The sequence below is a fragment of the Dermacentor silvarum genome, chromosome 5 (assembly GCF_013339745.2).
Source record: "Dermacentor silvarum isolate Dsil-2018 chromosome 5, BIME_Dsil_1.4, whole genome shotgun sequence".
In the NCBI taxonomy this organism is placed as follows: Eukaryota; Metazoa; Arthropoda; class Arachnida; order Ixodida; family Ixodidae; genus Dermacentor; species Dermacentor silvarum.
Genome location: NC_051158.1, coordinates 29102181 through 29126490, shown reverse-complemented (window position 1 = coordinate 29126490; position 24310 = coordinate 29102181). Strand labels below are relative to the sequence as shown.

General features: G+C 44.1%; 1 protein-coding gene across 1 annotated transcript in view; it reads left to right on the top strand.

Moving 5' to 3' along the window:
- The window catches only part of LOC119453202 (voltage-dependent T-type calcium channel subunit alpha-1G-like), a 368827-nt gene that overhangs the window by 318346 nt on the left and 26171 nt on the right, over positions 1–24310 (top strand). Inside the window, 10 exon segments of the mRNA XM_037715224.2 lie at positions 1356–1473; positions 4680–4795; positions 5727–5852; positions 7362–7568; positions 14593–14795; positions 16304–16656; positions 17576–17790; positions 18678–18766; positions 18863–19055; positions 20094–20278. Of these exon segments, the coding sequence (XP_037571152.2) occupies positions 1356–1473; positions 4680–4795; positions 5727–5852; positions 7362–7568; positions 14593–14795; positions 16304–16656; positions 17576–17790; positions 18678–18766; positions 18863–19055; positions 20094–20278 (1805 nt within the window).

The window sequence follows — 24310 nt, the reverse complement described above, 5'->3', positions numbered from 1 at the left end:
TGCCCCGAATAAAGAAATTTGGGTGGTAGGAAATGTTGTCGTTGCCTGTGGCACAAATTGGATGCGCGCAAAAGAAACATGAATAGGGCAGCCTCCTGTCCTGCCTGATATTTCTGTGCGTGTCCAGTTTGATGCAAAGGTTACAGTGTTCAAGAAATGAACCGACAAGTATTGTACCCAGACCCTGGTTACAATACTTGTTGCGAGTTGGAAATAAGAGAAGCGTTTTCCTGAAACCTGATCACCATGCTGGAATGGTGCGATGCCTTTAGAAACATTTATTACAGAATCAGTTTTGGAGAAGATACTGTAGTATAAACGGTAATATAAAGAGCACATTGAGGCTTATTTTCATTATGCCACCCTCGACTAATCGGTTTTTCTCAGCTGTGGTGAAGCTGATAGGCAATCCCCTGCATATCGCCCCTTTATTCTTTCCGCGGTGCACTTATGGTAACCGTTTGAGGCTCGCGTTTGACAAAGATGGCCGACAAGGAAGTGTTGACGGGAATAGCGGGATGCATTAACATACAGCTGCTTCCCTGTTTTCTAGAAAATGTGGCTGGGCGTGCATGCGTGCACAGGCTTGTACTCGCGAGTAATTCGTGGTCACGATTGCTCAATGGCTGGTGTCCTTGGGCCACCGCAGCCGTTGGGACGTCATTGTGAACATTGGATAGAAAAGACGTAAGCGGGGGCTTCAAAAGCCGCAGGAGAGAACACACTCTTAGAAAACTTTTCACCTTTTGGAGCTGATCTTGTCCCCATACAATAATAATCTATTTGCATGCCTCTTCTTTCTTTAACACTGTGCTCCCAGTACACTGTATTTAATTTACACCCTTAAAAGTAAATGAGGGTGTAAATCGGTCTATAACTCGCACCCTTACACAAAAGGGTGTAAGTGTGTGGATTTATAGATCGATTTACACCCTTATTCATTTTTAAGGGTGTAAGTTATTTTACAGTGTACTTCCAGGTCACGAGTGACACCCATTATCAGCGTGACATAGCAATCTTGACAGGAAGGCAGCGAGCGTAGAGTTTTCGAGAATGGAACCGTAAGCAATACAGATGACGACTAATGTTTGGGGACAAGGTACGCCTCAATGGGTGAAAACTTTTTTTAGAGTGCAAGTTATCTATTGTACGATACTGTAGTTTTCCTGTTGCATGCAGCGGAATGCCTGCGTATTCATGGCGACATTGTCTACAGATTGGGAACATTTTCTTGCCCTGTCCAAAAAGATTTTAGTGCCCCTTAAAAGCTTGGAGTGCAAGCTAGACGGGCGCATATTGTACTGGTAACGCCACCTACGTCGTCCACCTCAACTTGTGGGTATGATGGGCTGCAGGGTGACCGCAAGAAGAGCATGGAGGCTTTAAAGGACACTGCTGACACAGAGGCAGACGGCAATAAAAAGTGCGCCTCACAGGACGCTGAAGATGACCCAAAGGACAACATCATGAAAGGTACTGCATTAATCCTTTGCATTTTTTTAAGCGAACGACTTTCTTTAGCTCGTTTTCGTAGTCTGTGGTTGGACTTCACCGCCGATACAAAGGCGTCGACACAAAGAGCACGCACTGCATTCGCATGCAACGGTATTGTAGAGCGCGTTAACCGCCGAACCCGTGCTGTCGCGCGAAATCTTTGCGGCATCTGAAGGTTTATAGGTGGCACCACAACACACATATGATGAATCGGCTGATACGTATAGCCACCTAATACGACCGCTACAGATGTGCTGCTTAATGGCTATTCTCTACAAAATTCCGCGATGAAACAAGAAACGTTACCTAAATATATTCACTGCAACAAATATACGCCTTCAAGTGCATCGTTTCTTGAATAAAACAAATAGTTTTCTAGAAGCGTTCGGCAATTCGCTTGTGTTAGCAATCAGTGTCGATGGCTTCTGCACGTTTTTTAAATATTTTGAAACGAGAACAAGTGTCTTTCATTTCTGGATGTTGAGATCCGACAGCATTAAGGATACCATCAAACAGCTGTAATGCAATTTCCTGAAGAAGGGTTAGAACTACAAGATCTTGCATGCGTGTTGGTATATCTATAATGGCACGCTTTGCCGACAGGTAGTGCGTTCACCATGTCACATATGCTACAGTATTGTAGAGTCTTCCATCAAAGACAAGCCTCCTATTCATTACTGTGCCAGATGTGCAGTAGCATCTAGCCATGGCTTCCCTATAATTCATGATAGCAATTCTATAGGCCCTCCAGGCGAATTTTCGCCGTCGCCGTGATGGTCCGTGTAAAGTCCAAGTGCGATAAGATTCTATCGCGCCGCGCACGCCGCATTATGGAGGCGAGGGAAGGTGTGCGAGGGTGAGTCGATAAGTATGGTTGTTTGGAGTGAGATTGTGGATGGGAGTTAGCTTGAACTAGTGCACAAACAACCTGAGATGCAACGAAACTCTCTTTCATTACTCCCGAGCCTAGAATATTGCACACCTTTAAAAGTGCACGTTAAAAAATGAGAACAGTATCAAGTGCATGCACATCAACCAGGAGCGACAAGGTCTGGGAACAGGCAGCAACTCATAGGTACTTGATGCGGACCTTTTTTATCCGCAAGCAATGTTGAGTTTATGTTTTCCCTGGTCATTTGTATGTTGCATATTGCCTCATGTGTTCTGTTCTCTTGGTGCTTTATTTTCATGAATATGTTTTTCATGCTGTTGTTAATTGGTTATAAAATGCAAAGCGTCACGTGTTTGATGTAGACAGGTTGAAAACTGACCTTGTTGGTACATATCTATTATAACACTACTTGGGAACATAGGGAAAGGCTGGACGAGATTAGACAACACGAGCGCATTGTGGCTGACGTGCGACTGGGTTCCACTGCATTTTGTGTCAAAATGGGATTTTTAATATCAAAGACAGTTGAAAGTACGTACAGCGCGAGCAGACGGAGGCAGAGCAAGGAACAAGGCGGGACTGTGCGCTAAACAATTCGCAATTTATTTCGACGCATTCCTGGCTAAATACAGAAGGCGCAATAACATAATCAATCATAAACGACCAATGAAATGAACAACAGCTGAAGTACTTGTGCCAAAATCAAGCCTGACTTTTTTTTCTTTGTTGCTGCAAGGTATACAACAGCGTTATCGCCGAAATAAGTCACATCGATATTGCCTTACGCTAATCAATTAGGTTAATGTAAGTTTTTAATGTGCCGGTCTCTCTTTCATTTTGAATGTGATTAGCATTATTGTGCAACTTCACCCAGTTTTCGATGTGCATGTCTGTCCGTCCGTATCAAACCTGTTTCGCATACCCACTGACCCAAGCTGACTCCTAGCTTTGGCCACTAAGTGCGCGCCGACTACTGTCTTGCCAAGCTGAAACTGTGGCCCACTGGGTATGTCCCCGAATAGATAACTTGCTGTTGGCTGCTGTCTGGCCTAGTAGAGAACTTGGGTCGCTGGTATGGTGCCCGAACAGACAGCTTCGGTACTGCGAATGTGCCAATTCTTGGTCCATCTCTCAGAATTGATGTACCAAGGTGACACATCCTAGCTTGCACCACTAAGTACGCGCCGACTACTGTCTTGCCAAGCAGAAAACGTGGGCCACTGGGTACTTGCCCGAAATAGACAACTTGCTGCTGGCTGCTGTCTGGCCCAGTAGAGAACTTGGGTCGCTGGGTGTGGTGCCCGAACAGATAGCTTCGGTATGTGCCAATTCTTGGTCCATCTCTCGGAATTGATGTACCAAGGTGACACAAAGGGGTGCGTAGCCTTGAACGTATTAAAGCAACAGCGCACATTGTTCGCGTCGAGCGTGGCTAGATGGCGCATCGTGTTCAGAGCGAAGCACTAGAGAGGAGCCCGGCTGAAGTACCCGCCTCATGCGTGACGTCACTCCACGTGACTCTTTCCGTGAGCCCTCTTACCACCTCCATGCCTCCACCAAAGAAGCTGCTTACCATTAAGGAGTTTGAAGAATGCAACTGCCGCCACGCGCAAGCCGCTCGCCGCCACTATGCGGCGGAGGCCCTCGTCGCTCGCTTGGAGCAAATGCTGGCGACCAACCGCCAACGCCGCACTGCCGAAACGGGCGAACATCATGATTAATCATGTTAAATATAAAACGTATCATTATCAATCATACATCCATCATAAGAAAAATTGCTGATCGCTTTAATACGTTACCAATCGTCTCCGAAGGTTGGATGCGCCACAAATTTCGTTTACTTTCTTAAAATGTCTAATATTGAACCAAAAGCAAGCCGATATATAGGAAAAGGAGCGGGGAACAAGCGGCTCACTTTTTGTACGTGTACTTGATTTCTTGTTCAATTTCGTTGGTTGTTGCCCTCTGGTTATTTTGTTTCGCTTTCTGTATTTAGCCAAAAACGCGTCGAACTAAATTATTAGCTGTTAGTCAGTGCATCATCATATGTCTCGTTCCTTGCTCTATCTCCGTCTGCTCGCAGATTTGTGTCACTTGCAATGTCGCGCCGACTAGCCCCAGGAAAACGTGAAGGAGAGTTGAGTCGCATTATTTTGCAAGCATCAATAACGAGATGGACAGATTGTCCAAGCTGCTGATGCACAGGAAGAAACAATATGGCGATTCCAGCAGCAAATCAGTCTTCAGTTAGGCACTGCCATGGCTTCGAACTGACTGTTGCTGTGCATTTCAGAGACGCGAATGTTGTCCCAGCCGGCAGCGTGCGGTTGTAAGACAGACGGAAATGACGAGCCGGGACCCTTACCATACGTGCCACCAATCATCACAAGAACGGCAGCTACTCCCCAGGTACAAAAAGCACTTGAAGGGATACTGTGTTTTTATCAGTAAATATTTCATAGCACTTATTTGCAAACTAAAATGTGTCTCGACTTCTTTATGAACTCGCGAGAACATCGCCTAGAACTTTCAGCATGCCCGCGAGACGGAATTGAACTGCCAACGTCTGTCTTCAAACAAACGTGAAACTATTTTGGTCATGAACTGCTTAGTGGATGGAGCATCAGACAATCTACTGGTGCACTTGAACTGTAGCAGATCTTAAAGTTGGGCGAGTTGATACAGATTCATTTCATTGTAGAATTCAGCACGCACAAGTGACGGGCGCTGAATTCTACCAGAATACGAATGCACTTCAACATCTAGCCATGAGTAGTAACTTTTCAGAAAGCACGCGACACAAATAATGTGCTGTAATCTGTGCACCATGTCAGATGACTACGAAAGTTCGTGTAAATTCAGGAGTCATTCTGACATGCATGTCTTGAGGCCAGTAATGTGCTCTGTGGCTCCACATGGATGTTCTCAAAGCTAGCGCATTCATCCAGCCTCAAGATCATCTACAATTACTGACAGGAGGACCTGTTTCCAGAAAACTGTTTTCTGTGTATCTCTCAGATAGAAGGCCTGATTTACTCTTTAATGGTTTAGTGGGGCGTAACCGAAGCCACCATTAAGTATATCGTCAATTAAATTGAAACTATTAATAGGTGCCAGTACTATCATAGGAAGTAATTCATTGGCAGTGGTCAAACAGGCCTTGGGAGTTCTTTTCATTCTTTTTGCGTAATAATTCCTATAGTATATTGAGACCTTGTCTGGGCCGTTGCAGCTACGCGGAACTAAAATGACAGAAAGTTACTCCCTTCTTTGCACATATTTAATACGTTAAAAGATACGTTTTCGACATGGTGTTCTCTCCACCCATCACGTCATCCAGGGCTCCCCATGTGCAACTTTGGAGATGCCTTCGCGGGAGTTTGGCAACCGACTGTCGCCACTTACAGCGTTGCATATGCTGCCTTCATCGTCATCTCACTCATCTGAGACATCTGGACGAATCACGGTACAAACTTTCATCTTTTGCAATGGACATATAAGGATACTGAAACCAAATGTATAAACCGATGCTTTTCTGCTATGGTTAGAGCAGCAGAATCCCAGTCATTGCAGGAGTTAGCACGTTTACTACGTTCGGTCAAAGTGCTTGAGCTTGCACTGCCTTTCTCAAAGTCACTCTGATGTCATTTCAAGCATCTGTCGGAACTGTGTCTCGCGAATGCAGGAGAGGCACACCAGTACCCTCGCACAGTATATTTATTTGCTTATCAATGGGTATCCCGAAAGTGCTATAGGGTATTTCACGCGAACAAGCTGTTGGCCAAAATTTATTGTCATAAGCGCTGCTGTTAACGAGGAAATACAGGATAGATGGTCATTCAGACTTTGCACTCTGGCAGCGCTAAAGAAAGGACACGTCTTTTGCGTGTGTGTCCCTTGTCTAGTATTTTACAGTGAAGCTGTTAGCCTCTAGTTGGTGGAAGTTCTCGATCTGTGCTCACAAAAAAAAAAAAAAAACTGCAGATGGAAAAGGAATTTCTTTAAGTTTCTGCGTAAAAGAATTATGTTTTTTTCGTATATTCAAATTCAAATCCGATACTATCATGTCTGCAGGTTGTTTGTAAGTCGTACTTTACAAATTTTGTGACGCATTTTACTTTGAGAAATTGAATTCGTTCAATAGCGCATTTTCGCCAGACGGAGGGTCTACCATAATGAGGATGTATTCGGCGTTCTCGCACACCTGCGTGTGCGCGTCACTAACCTGTCTACATGTTGTATCTGTCCTTGATGAGTGGGCAACTGGAAGGGAAACGCTTCCAATTTTTTTTTTCATCTTCCATTTGCTCCTATTTGCCGCATATCTGTGTTTCAGTGCGTATCTGTCTTTCAGTGCTGTTGCCCTGGCAAGGGAAAGTCCCCGTGTTGAAACGTTGGCTCAACAGCATTCCTTGTTGTACCCAAGGAGGTTTAAAAACTTTTAAACCTCTTTGGTTCTACCATCGTTCATTGCTTTAAGCCTCCACTTCTTTAAGGCGAAGCTTTCTTGCCGAGTTCTATACACTTTTTTGTCTTTCAAGCTGACAGGATGCATTAAAGCACTGCATTGTAGGCACAGTATACAGGATGGTCCACCGCTAAATGGACTGATTTAGGGACTGATTACAGCCCAATTTATACACAAAGGTTTCAACAATAATTTTTTTCATTAGAAGTGTACGTTACACATCACACATCACATCAAGCATATGTAACCAGTTAGAAGAAATCTATTTATCAGTATATGTCTAGCCGAGAATGTTGGCCCCTCACATCGTGATATTTCGTGGTGGCGAGTTTAGCGCCACCAGTGGCACTCGTGGCACGGGTACACCTCCCTGGATTAAGGGGCATAGGGCAAAATCTGCAGAAATAGCGTTTGTGACGCGGTTACGTTAAAGTTACGCCGGTTTGAATACTAGTTTGATGTTCCCCTTAACAGTGAACCGTGCTGTATGTGTTCCTCCGTTTCCAGCCCTCTCCGATTCCGACACCGAGGCTTTCCCGCTCCCCGAGCAATCGCAGCTCATCCAGCGGGACGGCCCCCACGGGGGCCGGGGCAGCTCTGTTGCCCGTGCCACGACCAGCCAGCGGCTTCGTTCGCAACGACGTACCCAGTCCGAGCAACGGGCGCCGTCGTAGGCGCAGCTGCGTTAGTCCAGCCCCTCCCTTGGCACGCAGGGTAAGCCACGAGCAGGCACTCAGCGCAGCACGCTTGAGACAAGCTGTGTGCAAAGGATTTTTTTTTTTTTTTTTTGCTGCGGGCGCTGTACCCCTAAGTAGTTCAGCTTGAGGCGGCTGAATCTGCAGTTTCGTGAGATTCTATGCCTGTACAGTCATCACTTCTCAGTGTAACGTTTTTCTTGTTATTTCGCTCGCTTTTCAAGTTGTACCTAAGCCCTTCAATTGGCAACGCTGGTCATCACTCATAATCGCATTAGGTGCCTTCTCAATATTTTGGCCTAACAGATGTAGTGGACTGGAGTGGTTTTATAGTCCACATTACTGAAAGAGGCACAAGGCACCACCATAGGGAGCAGCACTAGCGGTGCCGTCTGTTTCTAGTTGCACAAAGCAGTGTCTCTGGCCTGACGCTCAATGTACTCAAATACAACTGTAGAAGCCATACCTCTGATCAAGTCTTCAGTAAATGCTTTGCAGCGTACAGTTATCATGATCATCGAAAATGGATAAAACTGCATCATGCGATGTGACTGTCCAATACTGTTGACTTTCAGTGCTTGCAAACCAAGACACTACTTGCACTTCCAGATAGGGCGGCTGTTACGCTCTCTTACGATGTAGTGTCATCGAAGGAAATGCAACAGTGATAATGATAGTCCGCAGTTACATTATGACAGTAAGTTAGTGAATGGGTAACTTCTAAAGTAATTTATTTATTTTTTCTGGCACAATGTAATTCACACAACTGATTGCACACTGTAACGGTTGGGCCATTATAATGGCTTTCGCTAGACCCACCCTAACAGATCCCAGAAAAACTTATCACTAGAGAATGTATCGTTAACCAGAACAAAAAAAAAACACCAACCGCTGAAGCTGAAGGAATTATACGCTTAAGACAACAATCCTTCTACTTTTTGTTTGAGATGTCTCAAGGTGATGTTCAATCAAGAGACATTAATTAGTTTGTTGACTGCTCCCATAAATGAAAACCAAAAATGTCAAAACTTTTGTTAAAGAAGTGAAAGTTAGGAAGTATCTGCTTTGATGGCACCACACATGGAACTCTACAAATACACCTGCATTTATTGTGTTAACAATTCCCAAGCATTCTACATAAGGTACATTTTCTCATTTCCGTAAGTGTAACACAGTGAGGAATGCAGCATAGTCTTTCACATAGCGTCACAATCATGTTACTCGCTTTGCAAACTCAGACCACTAAAATTGAAAACATATGTCTTGGAGAAACTAATTGCAGAACCACAGTTTATAACTTTGAAATTCGCGCTTTCTCGACAAATATTTTAAATATCTACATTATCTAAAACATTAATGATGTACGGGTTAAAGGGTTAAGAAAGCATAGTTAATAAAGATCTTGAAATTCTATATGTCTCAGCTAGTTAAAATTAGCAGATTCTTCAATTTGAAGGGCCTTACTACATATGGAAACCAGCGCACCTTTACACTTGCAGGTTTTGCAACATTGGATAGTTGGTGCGATTCTGGTTAAGTCGACGCGTTAGTAGAAACCTTGAATGTAGGCTATCAATGCTTTGCTGTAAATGAGCTCTGTAGAGACAAATACTATAATGAAACCTTCTAAAAAGAAGTAGGCGTAACTCAGATGTTTAGCATCACTACTCCAATGTGAGTACAGTCTCTTGCCATTTGAATCTGCATTACCTATTTGCAAAGGCATTCAGTTCTTCTCCGCTGCGTGCCTTTGGTTTTCTTTCTGTGTCTATTTTCTGCTGCTGCATGATTTTGAGTGGCTGTATGAAATGTAAGTGTTCTCTCATTTCGCTGATTTTTTTTTCTGCAGTGGTGACAGTTAACTTTGAATTGTTGGTGTCAACCTGTACAGACGCTTGCATGGGTGCGCGTGGTTACACCATGCCTGTACAGTTCTTTTGACACCAAGTGCAGCTGCACTGTTGTCGTGGCCAAATGAAAGTGACATGCTGGTTTAAAAGTACTCTCTTGCGGCAGGCAGCTGTTATCAGCAGCCTAAAGTGAAGATATATCACCTTGCAATGTTTCTTCTCTTAACTAAAGTAGCTCAAAAAGCTTTTAAGTGGGAAGTATAACGTGTACTTTCAGGACCCACATCATAGTTCTTAACAGGTGTTTTCAACAGCTACAACTATTACAACTATCAATGCTGCAGCAGTTACAGCGTAGCAGTATCTGAAAGCAATTCAAGTTGTTAAGCACAGGTACAGCGTTTTCTGCAGTGACAGCTGCTACAGCTATCATTGTTACAGCAGTTACAGCCATAGTAGTAACTGAAACCAGCAACCCCGGTTGTTATACCCAGGTTCAGTGTTTTCCGTAGGCAGTTGAAGTAATAGCAGTAATGAAATCAGCATCTCACGTTGTTATGCCCAGGTGCTGGTTTTCGACAGATATTGCATTTACATAAGTTACAGCGATAGCAGTCACATAAGCCAACAACCCAAGTTGATATGAACAAGTGCAGGGTTTTCTACAGCGACAGTTGCTACAGCTATCACTTTCACAGGAGTTAGTGCTAGCAGTCACATAAATCAGCAACGCATGTTGTTATGAACATGTACAGTCTTTTCTACAGTGACAGCTGCTACGACTATTACTGTTACATGAGTTACAGCGATAGCAGTAACATAAATCAGCAACCCAGGTTACGCACAGGTGCACTTATGGTGCAATAGCTGCTAGAGATATCACTGTTAGAGCAGTTACAGTGATAGCAGTAACTGGAATCGTAAACTCACGTTACAGGTGCAGTGTTTTCCACAGTGACAGCTGTTACAAATATCCCTGTTGAAGCAGTTACAGTGATAGCAGTAATTGAAATGAGCAACCCAGGTTGCGGCCCAGGTGCATTGGTGTCACAAAATGCAAATAATTCACTGTCATTATAGGCTTACTAGAAAATATATAAATGTACATAAGGGCCTCATTAGGTGCTGCACCTAACTTTGTGACTACTGTGAATCAAAGGCTCTGAAAGTTAGGTAGTAAATGTCACGTTGCAGTATATTGAACAGTAAGTGCACAAAGGTGGCAACACTTTTGGTGCACGTATTTAAGCGCTCACTAAAGAATCAACAGATAGTGATAATACTTTTGGAGCCCCTACGACAGCCTTGCTCATAGCCGAACTTCTGCTTTGGGCAATAAACTCCATCAATCAATCAGTTAAATGCAATGTTAAGCAATGAACAGCTGCCTGATGCCAGTGGAATGGTCCATCATCTACAAGAGAGGCACGCAGCCAGCATGGTTACTACAGTAGTGCCACACGAGTTTCTGAAATGTCTTGTGGTGCAACTCTCAAATTTATATTTGTATGTCTTGCATGTGTGCCTTGTGTGCTCTTTTTTACCATCGCCTTCTTTCCTTTTGAGCTCTTCATTATGAACACAAGCACAACGCTAGTGGCGCCCCCTTTTCCCGCACAGAAATATCTCAGTTACAACTGCCACTTGAAGCACCTACATACTTTTCTTTCCAAAGAAATCAATCTGAAAGAAATGTGGGGCCCAATGCCTATACCCCACTCCTGAAACTTCTTTTACTTCGCGTTCTTCAGTTAAAGTAGTTCCCCTCCTGACTTTAGACTGAAAAGCCCTTTATACTTCAATTTTTCCAACATTTACCAGAAATTATTGCACCTTCTTATCTAGCATTTCATGAATCATCTCTTCTTTTCATCTTTGTTACTGCATTGCTTCTCTCAAGCACCCTTCTTTGTAACATATCACCTTTTCATTCTTGAATGTCAGCTGATGTGTAGTTTTATACATTACTTTTAGATCGCATGTTTGGGCTCAAGGCTTTCTTTAGCTTCTGCTTACCTGCCGTTATACTCTTGGCCAAAACATAAGTGCGGAGTACACTTCTGTTATACTAATATCAGTCATACTAGGCAACAAGTCGGCCATCAGCCTCTGCAACTTTTGCAACATGTTGCTGGCAGTCCTGTCAAGCTGAAGCAACAGTAGTTGATGAAAATGATGTTCTCAATACATACAAAGACATATCTGACACTTTTTGTTCCTTTAGTGCGACAGAACATCCAAATACGCCGCGTTTGTGGGCGGTGTCAATCTATTCACTGCCGAGCGTGACAGTACTCTAACAGACACAGGAGAACTTCTTGGCTGCAGAATTCATATCACTCTATCCATCATCATGAGCTTGCTAACATATGCGCATAAATCGGTTTTGGATTAAGCACTGCAACCGCACACGTTATTGATCCTCAATGCCGCCAGGTTCCTCACATGCTTCGCACATTCTTCACACACGCTTCACCTGGACCTCACTCACGAGAACACCTCAGAGCTTACATTGTCCATCAGCGTGTGTACGTGACAACTTTTTGCATTTGGTCTGCTGCTTTCATTTTTCTGCTTGTCCTTTTTGCTGTCTGCATTTTCAAATGTCGTGTGCTTTCTCTCTTGTATCTATCTCCTTTTTTGGATGTGTGCTTGGAGACAACTTTGCGCTCCCGGCTCTGTGAAGCGGCGAGTGCACCAAGACAGGCAACTTAAGCCTACTGTCATGTGCATGGCTTTGTCCATCTCTTCTACGCACTGCCTTTTTTGCTACGGCTTTTCTCTATTTCCTGCATATTTTTCCTTTTGCTCTTCTTTCTTTTTTTCAAGCTGGGCTGCCAGTTCGAGAGCTGAGCTCTCCGGCTTTGGCATTGTCTGTTTGTGGCTTGATTGTCTCGGAAAAACCTCTGCACTGTGTTTTTGATGTGGCTTACAGGCATTTTAGTGCCTCTATAGTGCTGTAATGTATTAGGCACAAGGCGGTAATCTTACTGATGCTCAGACACTACGTGCAGGTAGAGATGATTTGATGAGAATTCAAGAAGAGATATTGTGTAGATGTAAATAATGCTTGGTTCATCTGCATCTGGAGTTCGGCGTGACGGACTCACAGTAACAAAAACTGCTTGTTAATGTCTGAAAATAAGCATAACTAAGCATGCAAAGACATTTGAGTAAGCACATACTGCAAGCGTTGTGCAAATCACTCCGGCTTAAAATTTAACATAGAAATAATGATGAAATAACAGTGTTAAATTTTAAAGAACGTATTGCAACATACATCGTAACTTAGCAGAAAAACCTTACCGAAGTAGAAATTATGTTATGGGTTAAGAATAAGGCTTGGCATATCTGTGCAGCTCAACATGCATTGGCTACCAAGTGGCATTTTTAGTTGCATAAGCCGTGCCACAAGCACTTCCGCTCCATCCAACTTTACCAGTTTTACTTATTCAGTTTCTTTTGTTAATTTCTTGATGCGTGCAAGTGCTTGTGTTTCATGGGAACATTGCCTATCAAAGATGTCAACTCCTTCAATTTCATTGCAAAAGTACAGTTGAACATTACTTCCATTATAAAAAATGCGTTCTACAGGCAATCTCTCTTAGACTGAAGTCCTGATAAGCTAAGCACTGCCGAGACCTCCATTTAGTATTCCCTAGAATAAGTATACTTTCACAGGGGTGAACTTCTGATAAGACGATAAGACGACGGTAAGACGATATAGCCACAAGTGTGGGATGGCACCATCGCTAAATGTGTTTTTCCATCTGTTCTGTGTTAGAGTAGTTTAGTAGGCGAATATCGAAGTACAGCATCAGTTTGATATTACATTTTATGCTTTGCTAGACTACGGTATTTGTCAGGCTCGCTTGCAATTGATATAACTTAGCTGTTATGTTCAATGACAAGGTGCTAAAGCTCGTAGCCAGGATGAAGTAACATTGTAATCTTTCAAAGCAAAACAGCCAGCAAAAGAAAAGCATCATAAATACAGCTTGCATACACGCCACTAGGCAGCGAATCTGGCTCCAAGAGCTTCAGAATGTCATTTGTTTTAGTGGGTGATGTGTGTATAAGAAAACTTAACCCACTAAAATTGTTGTTAAGTGTTAAACCGAATCTTACTTTACGTACGAAGTGTCAACACACCTTGCTCAGCATTTACCGAAACGAATCCTACATTTATTGCATAAAGCGCCGATTATGCTACTGCAGCAGTACAAGTGAAACGCATAGACAGTGCAAATATTACTCATTTTTACATAGCTTCGCCTGTTTGTTGAACTAGAACTAACACAACAAGAAATGGCACTTGGTAGTCAAGTAGATGTTTTCAAACAATCCGCGCCTGAGTCAGTTCGCGGGTTTAGACTCCTTTAGTATGTTCAAATAGAGCAAGACATGACAGCACTTGAAACCATATCATCCCTGTTCATCTGCCATCGAAGTTTTCTTGGTACCACGAATATGGTAAACATCAAACTTGCAGCGTGTCCCCATTTTAGCACAAACCAGATAAGCTCAGGGAAACTGCATTATGATAAGCATCGGTGTTGTCACCTTTCTTCTGAGTTAGTGATTCTCAACCATGAACAGCTCGGTACTCTTTGAGCATTGGTGAAGACAACAAAGTCCCAGGATAAGTTGGAAGTCAACAGCAAACGTTTAAGTAGTGTGAGTAATTACGATCCCGAATATGTAATGTTCATGAAAGGGTCATTCAGGCCATTTTACATCAATCTTTTGTACTATCTTAAATAGTCCACGTGAAAACGCATACGCAATAGCCATATGGCAAACCTATATTCTGAGACGATTGCCATTAAAATGTACCGAGCTGAACAAAGTGCATCACTCAATTCAGATGTTGCAGTTCAATGAATTAGCACAACTGCGTTGGAACTTGTAAACGAACGTAAGGGGGCTTGAAGCGCGAGTAAACATTTTGTTCACCGATCCTAAGGCCCGATGTTCATTTGAGGGCTGCGTCTCTGAGCATCTGGCTTGCGCTACGTTATGTCCGTTTGAAACGTGCCCGTACTAGTCCAACCACCGGTACTGCTAAGGTGCAACAGACGAGGCAAGGCCCGTGAAAAAAAAAAACGCCCACGTTGGAAGAAGAGTGCGGACGACTGAGCGGCGCCACTGGCGTTGTGTGCACGCATCCCTCCTGGTCCTCCCTTCCCGTAGGGCTCCCCTCCACCGTCGCCTCCCGGCAGCCCTCTAATCAAACTCCACCGCCAGGGAAGCGGGGCAGCGAACGGTGGTCGGCGTCGGTCCTCGGCCGACTCTGACACGGACTCCCTGCTGGACGCCGAGCTGCCCGGTTTTCAGGACTCGTCCTGCCTGCTGGTGGTCTCACCGCCGCTCAACAATGTGATCGTCAGTCAGAAGTGAGTCAACATGCTGCCTGTACTAACTACACAACAGGAATTCCCCACAGACATCGGGGAAAACAACCAACATGATGCTTGTGCTATTGTTTACCGCAGTAAATTCCTCAATACCTCAGGGAAATTCTGTCAATTCGCTGCTCGTACTAATTTGTAAATAGAACAGCGCACACTGTGGGCAACCGAACATAAAATTTCAGGAAAGTTAAAATAAAATAAATCACCACGGGCACAGCATAGGCATAAAACATGAGAACTTACGTAGGGAAGCAGGCTGCATTGTTTAAAGCCAGACTTTGCCTGCTACACTGCGATCATTCACACTCTCTGAAAAATCATGTGCATGCAAAGAAACTGCTTATATGTTCCTGTTGCTCCATTCGTGCTTTATGTAAACGACACTTCATAACGTGCAATGTAATGACTAACTTGCAAATGTTATGAATACATTAGAGCCTCGTTATAGTGTACACGCATATAGTGAACTATATGTAGGGTGTAGTGAAAGGAAACGCTCGATCGTATATCACTCCAATAGGAGTCCAAATATCTCATTTTTATATTGTGAAAACGGTTGTAATGAAGAAACAAATATGTAAAAAAGCATGTTTCTTTACAACATCCAGAAATACGTGTCCAGAAAAACCAAGATGATAAAATGAAACAAAACAAGGCACGATGATGGAATTAAACAATGATTGCACTCATCGGGGTTTCCGTAGACTTTTTCAATACCTGCGACAATTTGTATGTAGACTGGCTGCTTGAATTCTTGTCAGAGTGGCCACCGAGCTTTGCTATTATGGTGTGCTTGCTAAACTGTGGCAGCATCCATACATGTAATGATAGCAGCCCTTTTTTTTCATTTTGTTTGCTAAAGTGTCGTGCTGCCTCAAACAAAAGTGTCATGCTGCCTCAGGTGACATCAGCTTTTCGTGAGATTAGAGGCAAATTAAGCGCATAAGAGACTAACGATGAGTTTTATAAATTGTTCGCGTGGCTATTCTGACAACCAGAAAACAAATGTTTTGTACAAACGACCTTAATTCAACACTTCAGATCCAAAGATGTAATCTGCGTTTCGCTATAGAGTAACAATGCACTCTCTTGAACGAGAATCAACAAACTGTGCTTAGCAAAATTGTGTTGCAGAAATGCAACAAGTGAAAACACTAATATAGTGAATATTTGTCCCGGTCCCGACGAATTCGGTATAACGAGGTTCTACTGCACTCGGATGTGAACATCGTTTTATCGTCATTGTGAAAAACGGCTGTTAATTACTCAAAAACTATTCGAAAAGTATCCGATATTCCATGTAATTCAGTCATATGTTCTGGTAGTCTTCGATTCGCATTCGATTCTGTGTCAAAGGTTATCATTCGCACACCCCTAGCTTACATATTCCAAGGTCTATTATCCAAAATATTGTTCGTGCCACACCCGTTATCACCAAGACCCCCGCGTAATTCATACTCGCATTCCTTTTTTTTTTTTGTCCGGTACAGCGGTGGCGGAAGTGCATCGGCCTCTGACCACAGTCACTGCAATGGCGGTGTGCTCCCGGGCCTGAATAACGGCGCAAATGGCGCATCAGTCAACAGCAACAACCACCACAGCAACAATAGCGTCCACCGACCATCTAGCCTACCCAAGCGCCCCAATGTACTCACCAAGCAGAACAACATGGCAGCTGCTGGCTGCACGAGCGCGTCACCTCGAAACCACGACACTGTCGACGAGCGGGCAGAGGCGGCGGCTTATCTGGCCCAACCACCCACCGTCATCACCACCGACTCCGGTGGACGACCGACGTACATGCCGCTTAGTCGGCAGAACTCCATACAGAGCCAACATGGAGGTGAGTAAAAGTGTTCGGTGACGTCGAAGGCAGACCTAGTCTCGCAGAATTGCGTTTGGCGAAAGGCCCTTGCTTTGAACCACGAGGCCTACCTCATGGCGAGTTTCACTACATCATTGCCAAGTCAGTGCCGGTGCTGGTAGTCTCTACAGTGAACTGAGTGGAGACCTAATCGTTGCTAGTGCTTTGACATTTTCTCTCTTTTTTTTTGGCAACTGGCTTGACCCTTGCGGTGAAGGGTGCAGAGGTTGAAGATTATGAGGATATTGGTAGAAGACGTTTGTAAGACTAAAGAGAAGCGTGTTCAAATAACTCTACATATATGTTTAATGGATGAACTTAAAATGCACCTCAGCTTCGACATTAAGCTCAATTAACTATAGTGGAGAGGCGGCAAGCACTATAGGCATAGCAGTGCCAGCAGGACAGGTGTTCTTGCACTCTAAGCTGTATAATGACATCAGTCTGTTGATAATCGCTATGAAGCATGTTTGTAGTGCAATGAAAAAAAAAAGGAGACTTCAATGAAACACTGGTGGCGCATTGTCATGCCCATTATTTGCGTTCTTGGTTGCCTCAACCGGCTTAGCTTGCAAACATTTCACACCACCAAACTGAAAACTTCGTTTGAAATTCGTGCTATGCTTGTTACTTATTAGTCTGCTAGTTAGTTTATTATAACGCTCCTTGATGTACTGATTTTTTGTGTTAATTTCTGTATGTGTTCATAAAGCTGTGCCACTCCTACTTTAGCTGCCAGAAGGCCGCTGGCGGTATTGATTAAATAAATGATAAATAAATAAACATCCTTAAGTGCACTGAAAACGTAGCGGGCCAACATAAATTTGGCGATCTCTTTGAGATTGCAAAGTAAGATGAGCAAGCATGCAAGTCGTTTGTATATGAAACGTCATTCCAGGAGGAGGCAGTGCCAGTGTCTTGGCCAGTCGCCACAACTCGCTAAGTGGCTCGGGAATCTCCTATGCCGAGACGAGGCACAACTCGCTACTCGTAAAACCCAGCGGCAAGAAAATAAGCACAGAAAGTGGCGCAGTGCTTCACGTCAAAGTGGACAACGCAGCCGCAGCTGCGGCAACTCTTGTCTACGGAGAGCGTGTCGTCAATGTACCCAAGGTCAGTATTGCATGTGTCCCATGCAGTGAGTCAAGATCATCTCTTCCTTTATAGTGCACACATGCATGTAGACGTTTTTATTTGTTCTTTATAGTGGGGGCATGGTTATAGGAAATTTTTTTTCAATAATCAACTGAATAGCTGCTCACTCGACAAATTTCTTTAATGGTATGAACTGGCATAGTATTGATTGAAAAGCGAAGTTCACTGATGTGAACTCTTCGCTGAATTATGACAAAAAAGTGTACACTAAGTGTAACACAGGAAGCTTAGTGGCTGTAGTGCCACATTATGTGCACAAACGTGAAGAACGGAATGCGAGTACTGTCAATTAAAGAGTAAAACTAGGAATGCAAACTGACACCCTCAGGAAAGCTCCCGCGATATTTTTGAGCTTCCGATTTAACATGATTCTTACAGCCACAGCTAAACAATGGACCACCGCTGTTTGTGAACCCTTCAATACTGTAGCTCCTCCTGGTGCAATACGGACAGGGACATCGCAATTGCTATCAAGAGACTACAGAGACTCTACACACATGCCCCCAAAAAAGTTTCCAGTGAAACTAAATGTTCAATGGAAATGTTGCTTGATACGTACAATTGACATATCATATGTGAATGCACACATCGGAAGTAATCGTTGCTTGAAACGAATTCAGTTTTCACTCCCATATTGATCACTACTGTACATAATGTAATACACAAAGCCAAACCTATAGCATTATTGCCTCCCAGAGAGCTCCCCTGATTTTTGCAGCTGCAATAATCTACAATCCCTGCCATGGCTGCAGAAATCATTTTACAGCCACAAAAATAATATTCTACTGAAATCGCACAGCTAGCGCATCGTAACGAGCTGATTTGACCTTCGTGTGCTCTTGCAGCTGTGCTGGTATTTTGAGCCTCCGTGGTGGAGGTGGTGCTTCGAAAATCGTCAGGACTATGCACTATTTCTATTCCCACCGGACAGCAAGTGAGTAGTAGTCCTAGGTTTCTCGGATTTTTAGACGAAAGAATAGTATTCCTTGAATCGGTACTTACGTGTAATGTATACGCCACGTTCTTTCAGGGTTCGAATGTACTGCAATCGGCTGACGGACGGCCGATGGTTTGACTACACGGTGCTGGTTTTTATCGCACTGAACTGCATAACACTAGCCATGGAGCGGCCAAACATTCCCCCACGCAGCCTCGAGCGGGAGCTGCTCATAGCTGCAAATTATACCTTCACTGTTGTATTTGCCTTCGAGATGCTTGTCAAGGTAAGCGCTGCACTCTTTCTTCGTGTCACTGTTTGCGGAAAATAAAGCTGAGCAGCACTTTTCTTGGGATCGGAAAGGCCTAGGCAAGCAGAGTAAGGTTATGAAATACAGAAACGTTATACTAGCCTGAAGACGAAAAAATAGAGCTTGTTCATGCTCTTTTTTCCCCTGTGATGACGTATGGGTGTGAATAATCGAAGATATAGAAATGAAAGAGAAAGAAAAGTGGTGGCGTTGAAGCTGTGGTGCTGGCATAGATTTCTGAGAGTTCCGTGAGCGGTTAAACGAAGACCAACCCCTTAGTCTGAGACGAGATTAAACCCTAATGTTCTCTGGAAGTCAAGATTAGGTTAGATTTGATTAGAGTAGATTATATTAGATAAAGTTAGGTTGGTTTGGTTTGGATTGGTTTGGAGGCCGCGGTGTGTATGCTGTTGGTTCAATGGAAAAGAAATTATGGCTTACTAAATATGAACGCAGCACAAAATAAGGACACCAGCACAGAAAATGGGTAGCTGGAATTTTTTTCAAAGAGCAAACATCTTGGTAAACACAAAAGAATAAAACACAGCAGAAGCTGCCAGCAATGGTACAATAAAAATACAAATGAGAGCGAGGGCGGAATCTCAAAATGTTGTTGAGCTCAGATTTAGGCATACAATTTAGGTATTTGTTCTGCTTATAGAATTGCTTCTGTGCGTCCTAAACGTCTAATCATATTGTGATGTCTAATAATACTACATGCTCTCAAGCTTTGAATGCAATCTGAAGGCATGTGTTGCCATTTACTAAGTATTATATAACGATATTTGTTTTCAGTTGCGTATCACTTGCGCATTTCATTTTGCTTCTAGTACTAGTAGTAGCATTGCAACCCCCTTACTCAATGCCCTGAACGGACTGTTTGGTAAAAATACAAATACATAAGTAATCCTAGGTGGTGCAAATTTATCTGAAAACCCCGCAATGGCGTCCCTCTCAGTGTGTGCATTTTTGGGGATGCTAGACTCTATAGCCTGATCTGTATTTCCTGATTAGGTGATTGCCAAGGGCCTCTGGTACGGGGACAAGGCGTACTTCAAGAGCGGCTGGAACAAGATGGACGGAGTGCTAGTCACCATCTCCCTCGTCGACTTCCTCCTCACCTTTGTTGCCGACGGAAGCCCCCGCATATTTGGCATCCTTCGCGTCTTCAGGCTGCTCCGCTCACTCAGACCCCTCAGGTGAGCAGCGGACGTGCCACCCCCGTTCACTCACTGTCGACTCCTTTTGTGTTCAAAGAAGTATGGTCACTGGCACTGATTTGTAGCGTACATTTTGATGCTACTTAAGAGGAAGCTTTAGCTCGGGAGCTCTTATCTAAATACATGGGAACAGAGAAATCGTTTTTTTTCTATAACCATGGCGCCAATTTGGTGAGAATTGTTGCATTTTTATTGCGATAGTAATTATATGAACACTACTTGCGTATTTACGCCGTCGGCGTCGCCGTGATGTTCCGTATAAAGTCCAAGTGCGATAACATCATAGCCGCGCGCCGTTCGCTGTGCGAGCGAGTGAAAGCATGAGAGGGTGAGCCGAGCCAACGCCTCCTAGATAGCACAAGGCCGCTGTGGTTCGATCCGTGACGTCATGCTACCTCGCCCGACTGCCATAGAATCTAATGGAGATGCTCCCGAGTAAGCCACAGTGATTTTGACGTCACCGCTTTCGTCACGCCCGACTTGGCACTAAAACTTTCGGTCCAAGTAGCATGACGTCATAAAGCAGAGTGCACAGACCTGGTGTCTAGGTGGCCTTGGCCGAGCATGGTGGCTCGATCTCGCGCGCGCAAGGAAGGAAGGTGGGAAGGAAGCGCGACGTTCTCCAACGCGCCCACGGCACCGCCGGAGATGAGGGGGAGGGGGGGGGGGGGCGTTCGACTCCGGCGACGGCTCCGTATGGCGCGGCTGAGTGCGGCCGCGCGGGCTCTATTTTGAAAACGGAGACAGAGTCTAGGCGCACCTAGAACTGACAGCTTCTTGTGCGCTGTGTTCTCGCCGCTTAATTGCGTTGAAGCGTGAGGCAGCACTAAGATCAATTCGCTCGCTGCTGCAGCTGCGCTTTCTCTCGCCAGCGTTTTGACAGCGAGTGTCCACAGTCATAGAGTGTGATGTGTTCATGTCTGCCAGTGCACGCGTGACACCATGCTTGTTAATGTAGTAATAGGTGCATGTTTACAAGTTTATACGGCCGATAAAACTACTATGCTTACTTCGTATAGCTGTCTAATAATTTGATATCGCAATCGCTGCTTCGCCTTTTGGGCGAGACTGCGGCTTTTTTTAATATTACAATCGAGAATCTAGTGACTGTAGGAAGGGGACTTTCCATTTACACCATAAATGTTTTTAAGCTTCTAGAAAATTGCAAAATTTCAAGAAACTCAAACGTCAAGTTTATAACTCTGTAACTCGGTAACAAATAAATACTATATCACAATTTTGCAAACTGCATCTACAAATACATTTAATGCCTACAAAAATGTACCTATTATACACCGCTTTGAAATTTACCACTAATTTGTGAGTATGGTCTTTGCAAAACTCTAGCAAGCATGAACTTCACATAAGTTGTAGATTCACATATCGCATTTGGCCGATTAAACTGTTCTAACAGACGCAGTTTACAAAATTACAATGTTGTTTTTTTTTCACAGAGTTGCGTATTTGTAAACATCGTGCTTGTATATTTTACTTAACGGTTTTCAGCCATTTTCATAAACAATTCGAGGTCCTAAATGAAAATGCTGCTTCCTAGAGATGCTAGATTTTTACTTTCTCTCTTAAATGCAACATATTTCATTCTAATGGGTCCAGTGGTTGTCTTGGACAAGCGTTTCTGTGTTTTAAATGTATTTGAATAGGGCAAATCAGCGTTGACCCCAAGCTAAAACTTCTTTTGCTTCCTCTTTTGCTTTTCTGGCGTTTTTCTATTGTTTCCTTTCAAATCCTGGTGGAGGCGCTATGTATCGATCCCAGTGCCTCTCACACGTTTGTTTCCAAGTGACACTACCATATTATTAGTATCACGTTATTTTAGAAATTTTTGAACTCCAGGTCAGATCATTGAACAGGGCGACTGTTCAGTATCAGTAAATCTGCTTCTTCAATAGAGGTGCTGAAAATGCGAAATTGATGCGATGACGGCTCATTGGTACTGGTTTGACTTCATGAGGGTTCAGTGTCGCCGCATCATTCAAACATTGCTTCCTTGTAGATCAAGAGCTTTCTTTAATTGGTACTGGTTTGACTTCATGAGGGTTCAGTGTCACCGCATCATTCAAACATTGCTTCCTTGTAGATCAAGAGCTTTCTTAAATGTGGCTTGTGTGCTGGCATATTATAGACCATATGACAAACGATGTACTGATCATCCTGAAAGATGAAAGTTTAACATCCAGTGAACACTTTCATGTGGGCACTGTAGGGCGTGTTGGTACGTCATGTTAGAGGGTTTAGACATAGCACACCAAATAGAGGACACAAGTGCTACACAGGCACATACACACACAAGTACTGTACATGACACTATATACAGGGTGTCCCAGGTAACTTTAGCCAAGGTTTAAAAATATACACGCATCTAAATGCACGTTGTGTGTTGCTGTATGGTACAACTCACACTATTTTTTGCATTCTGCTTAATTGCATAAATATTCAAGACTAATTAACCAACTTCGCAACTATTACGTTTAGGGCAAAACGGTCAATGTGAACTTGTACAAAATTGAAGGAAACATCTAATTCAGCAGCTGCTAGCTTTCTCCTTATTACGTAACTGTTTTTGCGTCGTCTTAAAGAAAGCCCACCAAGTATGAAAAAAAGCAATACATATCCATATGCGTACCGCGATTGCAGTGCTCTCAAACGAGTGGCTTAAGAAGGCGATAGAGAGAGAAGTTTAATGATACGAAATGTAGAGAGGTCGGCATGAGGTACATTCCTCTAGCCAGCTACTCTGGGTTGGGGAAGGGGAAGAAGGAACGAAAGAGGGAAGAAAGCGGCGCATGATGGGTGACGATGACGAGAGAAGGAGTATGTAAAACATATAGCAAGCAATTTGGTCTACTCAAATCCTACATTCCAGGTCCATACTTCTTAAAATTTTGGTTGAGAAACTCGTGTTGAAACCTGGTCGTCGCACCAGAGAAGTTGGCGCTGGCGTTGCTGACGCGTGCACCACCGTTGTCGGGTTCCTGGAGGGCTAGACGACGCTGACGTTTGGCCTCAACATCGCACTCCCGCAACTGGGGGTCCGCGGCTCTTCGCTGACGTCTTGCCTGGGCTTCGGAAGCCCTCACGGTAGAATCAGCACGTCGAGGACGAGTCCTTTCCCGAGCGCGTTCATTCTGGATGGATTTCCATGAAATGTCTTCAAAATTAAATCTGTCCGTTACGTAAGACAATGAATAGTTCATACCCCCTTAAGCAATGGCTCATACCACCGCAAACGCGGCCTCCCCATTACGACGACAGATGAGAAGGGAAATTCTACGCTGGAATGATTATTGGCAACACAGCCACCTGTGGAAGCAGACGACGAACGCGGGAGCAGTGGCACAAGCGCGTGCCGACCACGAGCGCATGCCAACCACCTGTGCAGCTCTGAGAGCAGCTGGCTTTTTTAGCGTTACATCGCCGGCGCAGGCTAGCGTACACAAGCTTCGCTTGAAAAGTCCAGTAACGCCCGGATGGCCTTAAACTCGATTGAACGTCTGGCCAAGGGCCTAAAATAACGTCCTCCGACAACGGTTGGCTATCGAGGAGCGTAAGGTCATTGCTCAACTTTTGATGCTCTTCTACGTACTGAGGGCAGTCACAAAGCACGTGACCTATAGTCTCATTCACATTGCGCAGGTCACAGCCTGGAGACTCGGTGCGTCGCATTACGTGCATGTACCCGCGCGTAACCAGCCTTAGTCTGTGCAGAATACTGGCACAGCTGCGTTGAATTTTCGGTGGTAGCCTAAATTTCATGGTAGGGTCCAACCTCTGCAGTCGTCTGTGTCGATTATCCGGATTGTCCCAGTGCTTTTATGTCGCTGTTCGGATGGCACTTGAGAGAAGGCAGTTGGCGTCCGCTCTTGAAAAAGGAATTGCAGTGACTCTGGTTCTTCGAGTGCTTTCTTCGCTTCGAACTGCGCATTTATCCTGGTAAGCTGCCTAGTCTCCTTATCGCTATCATGAACCACTGCGAGGGAAGCGTATCGGTGG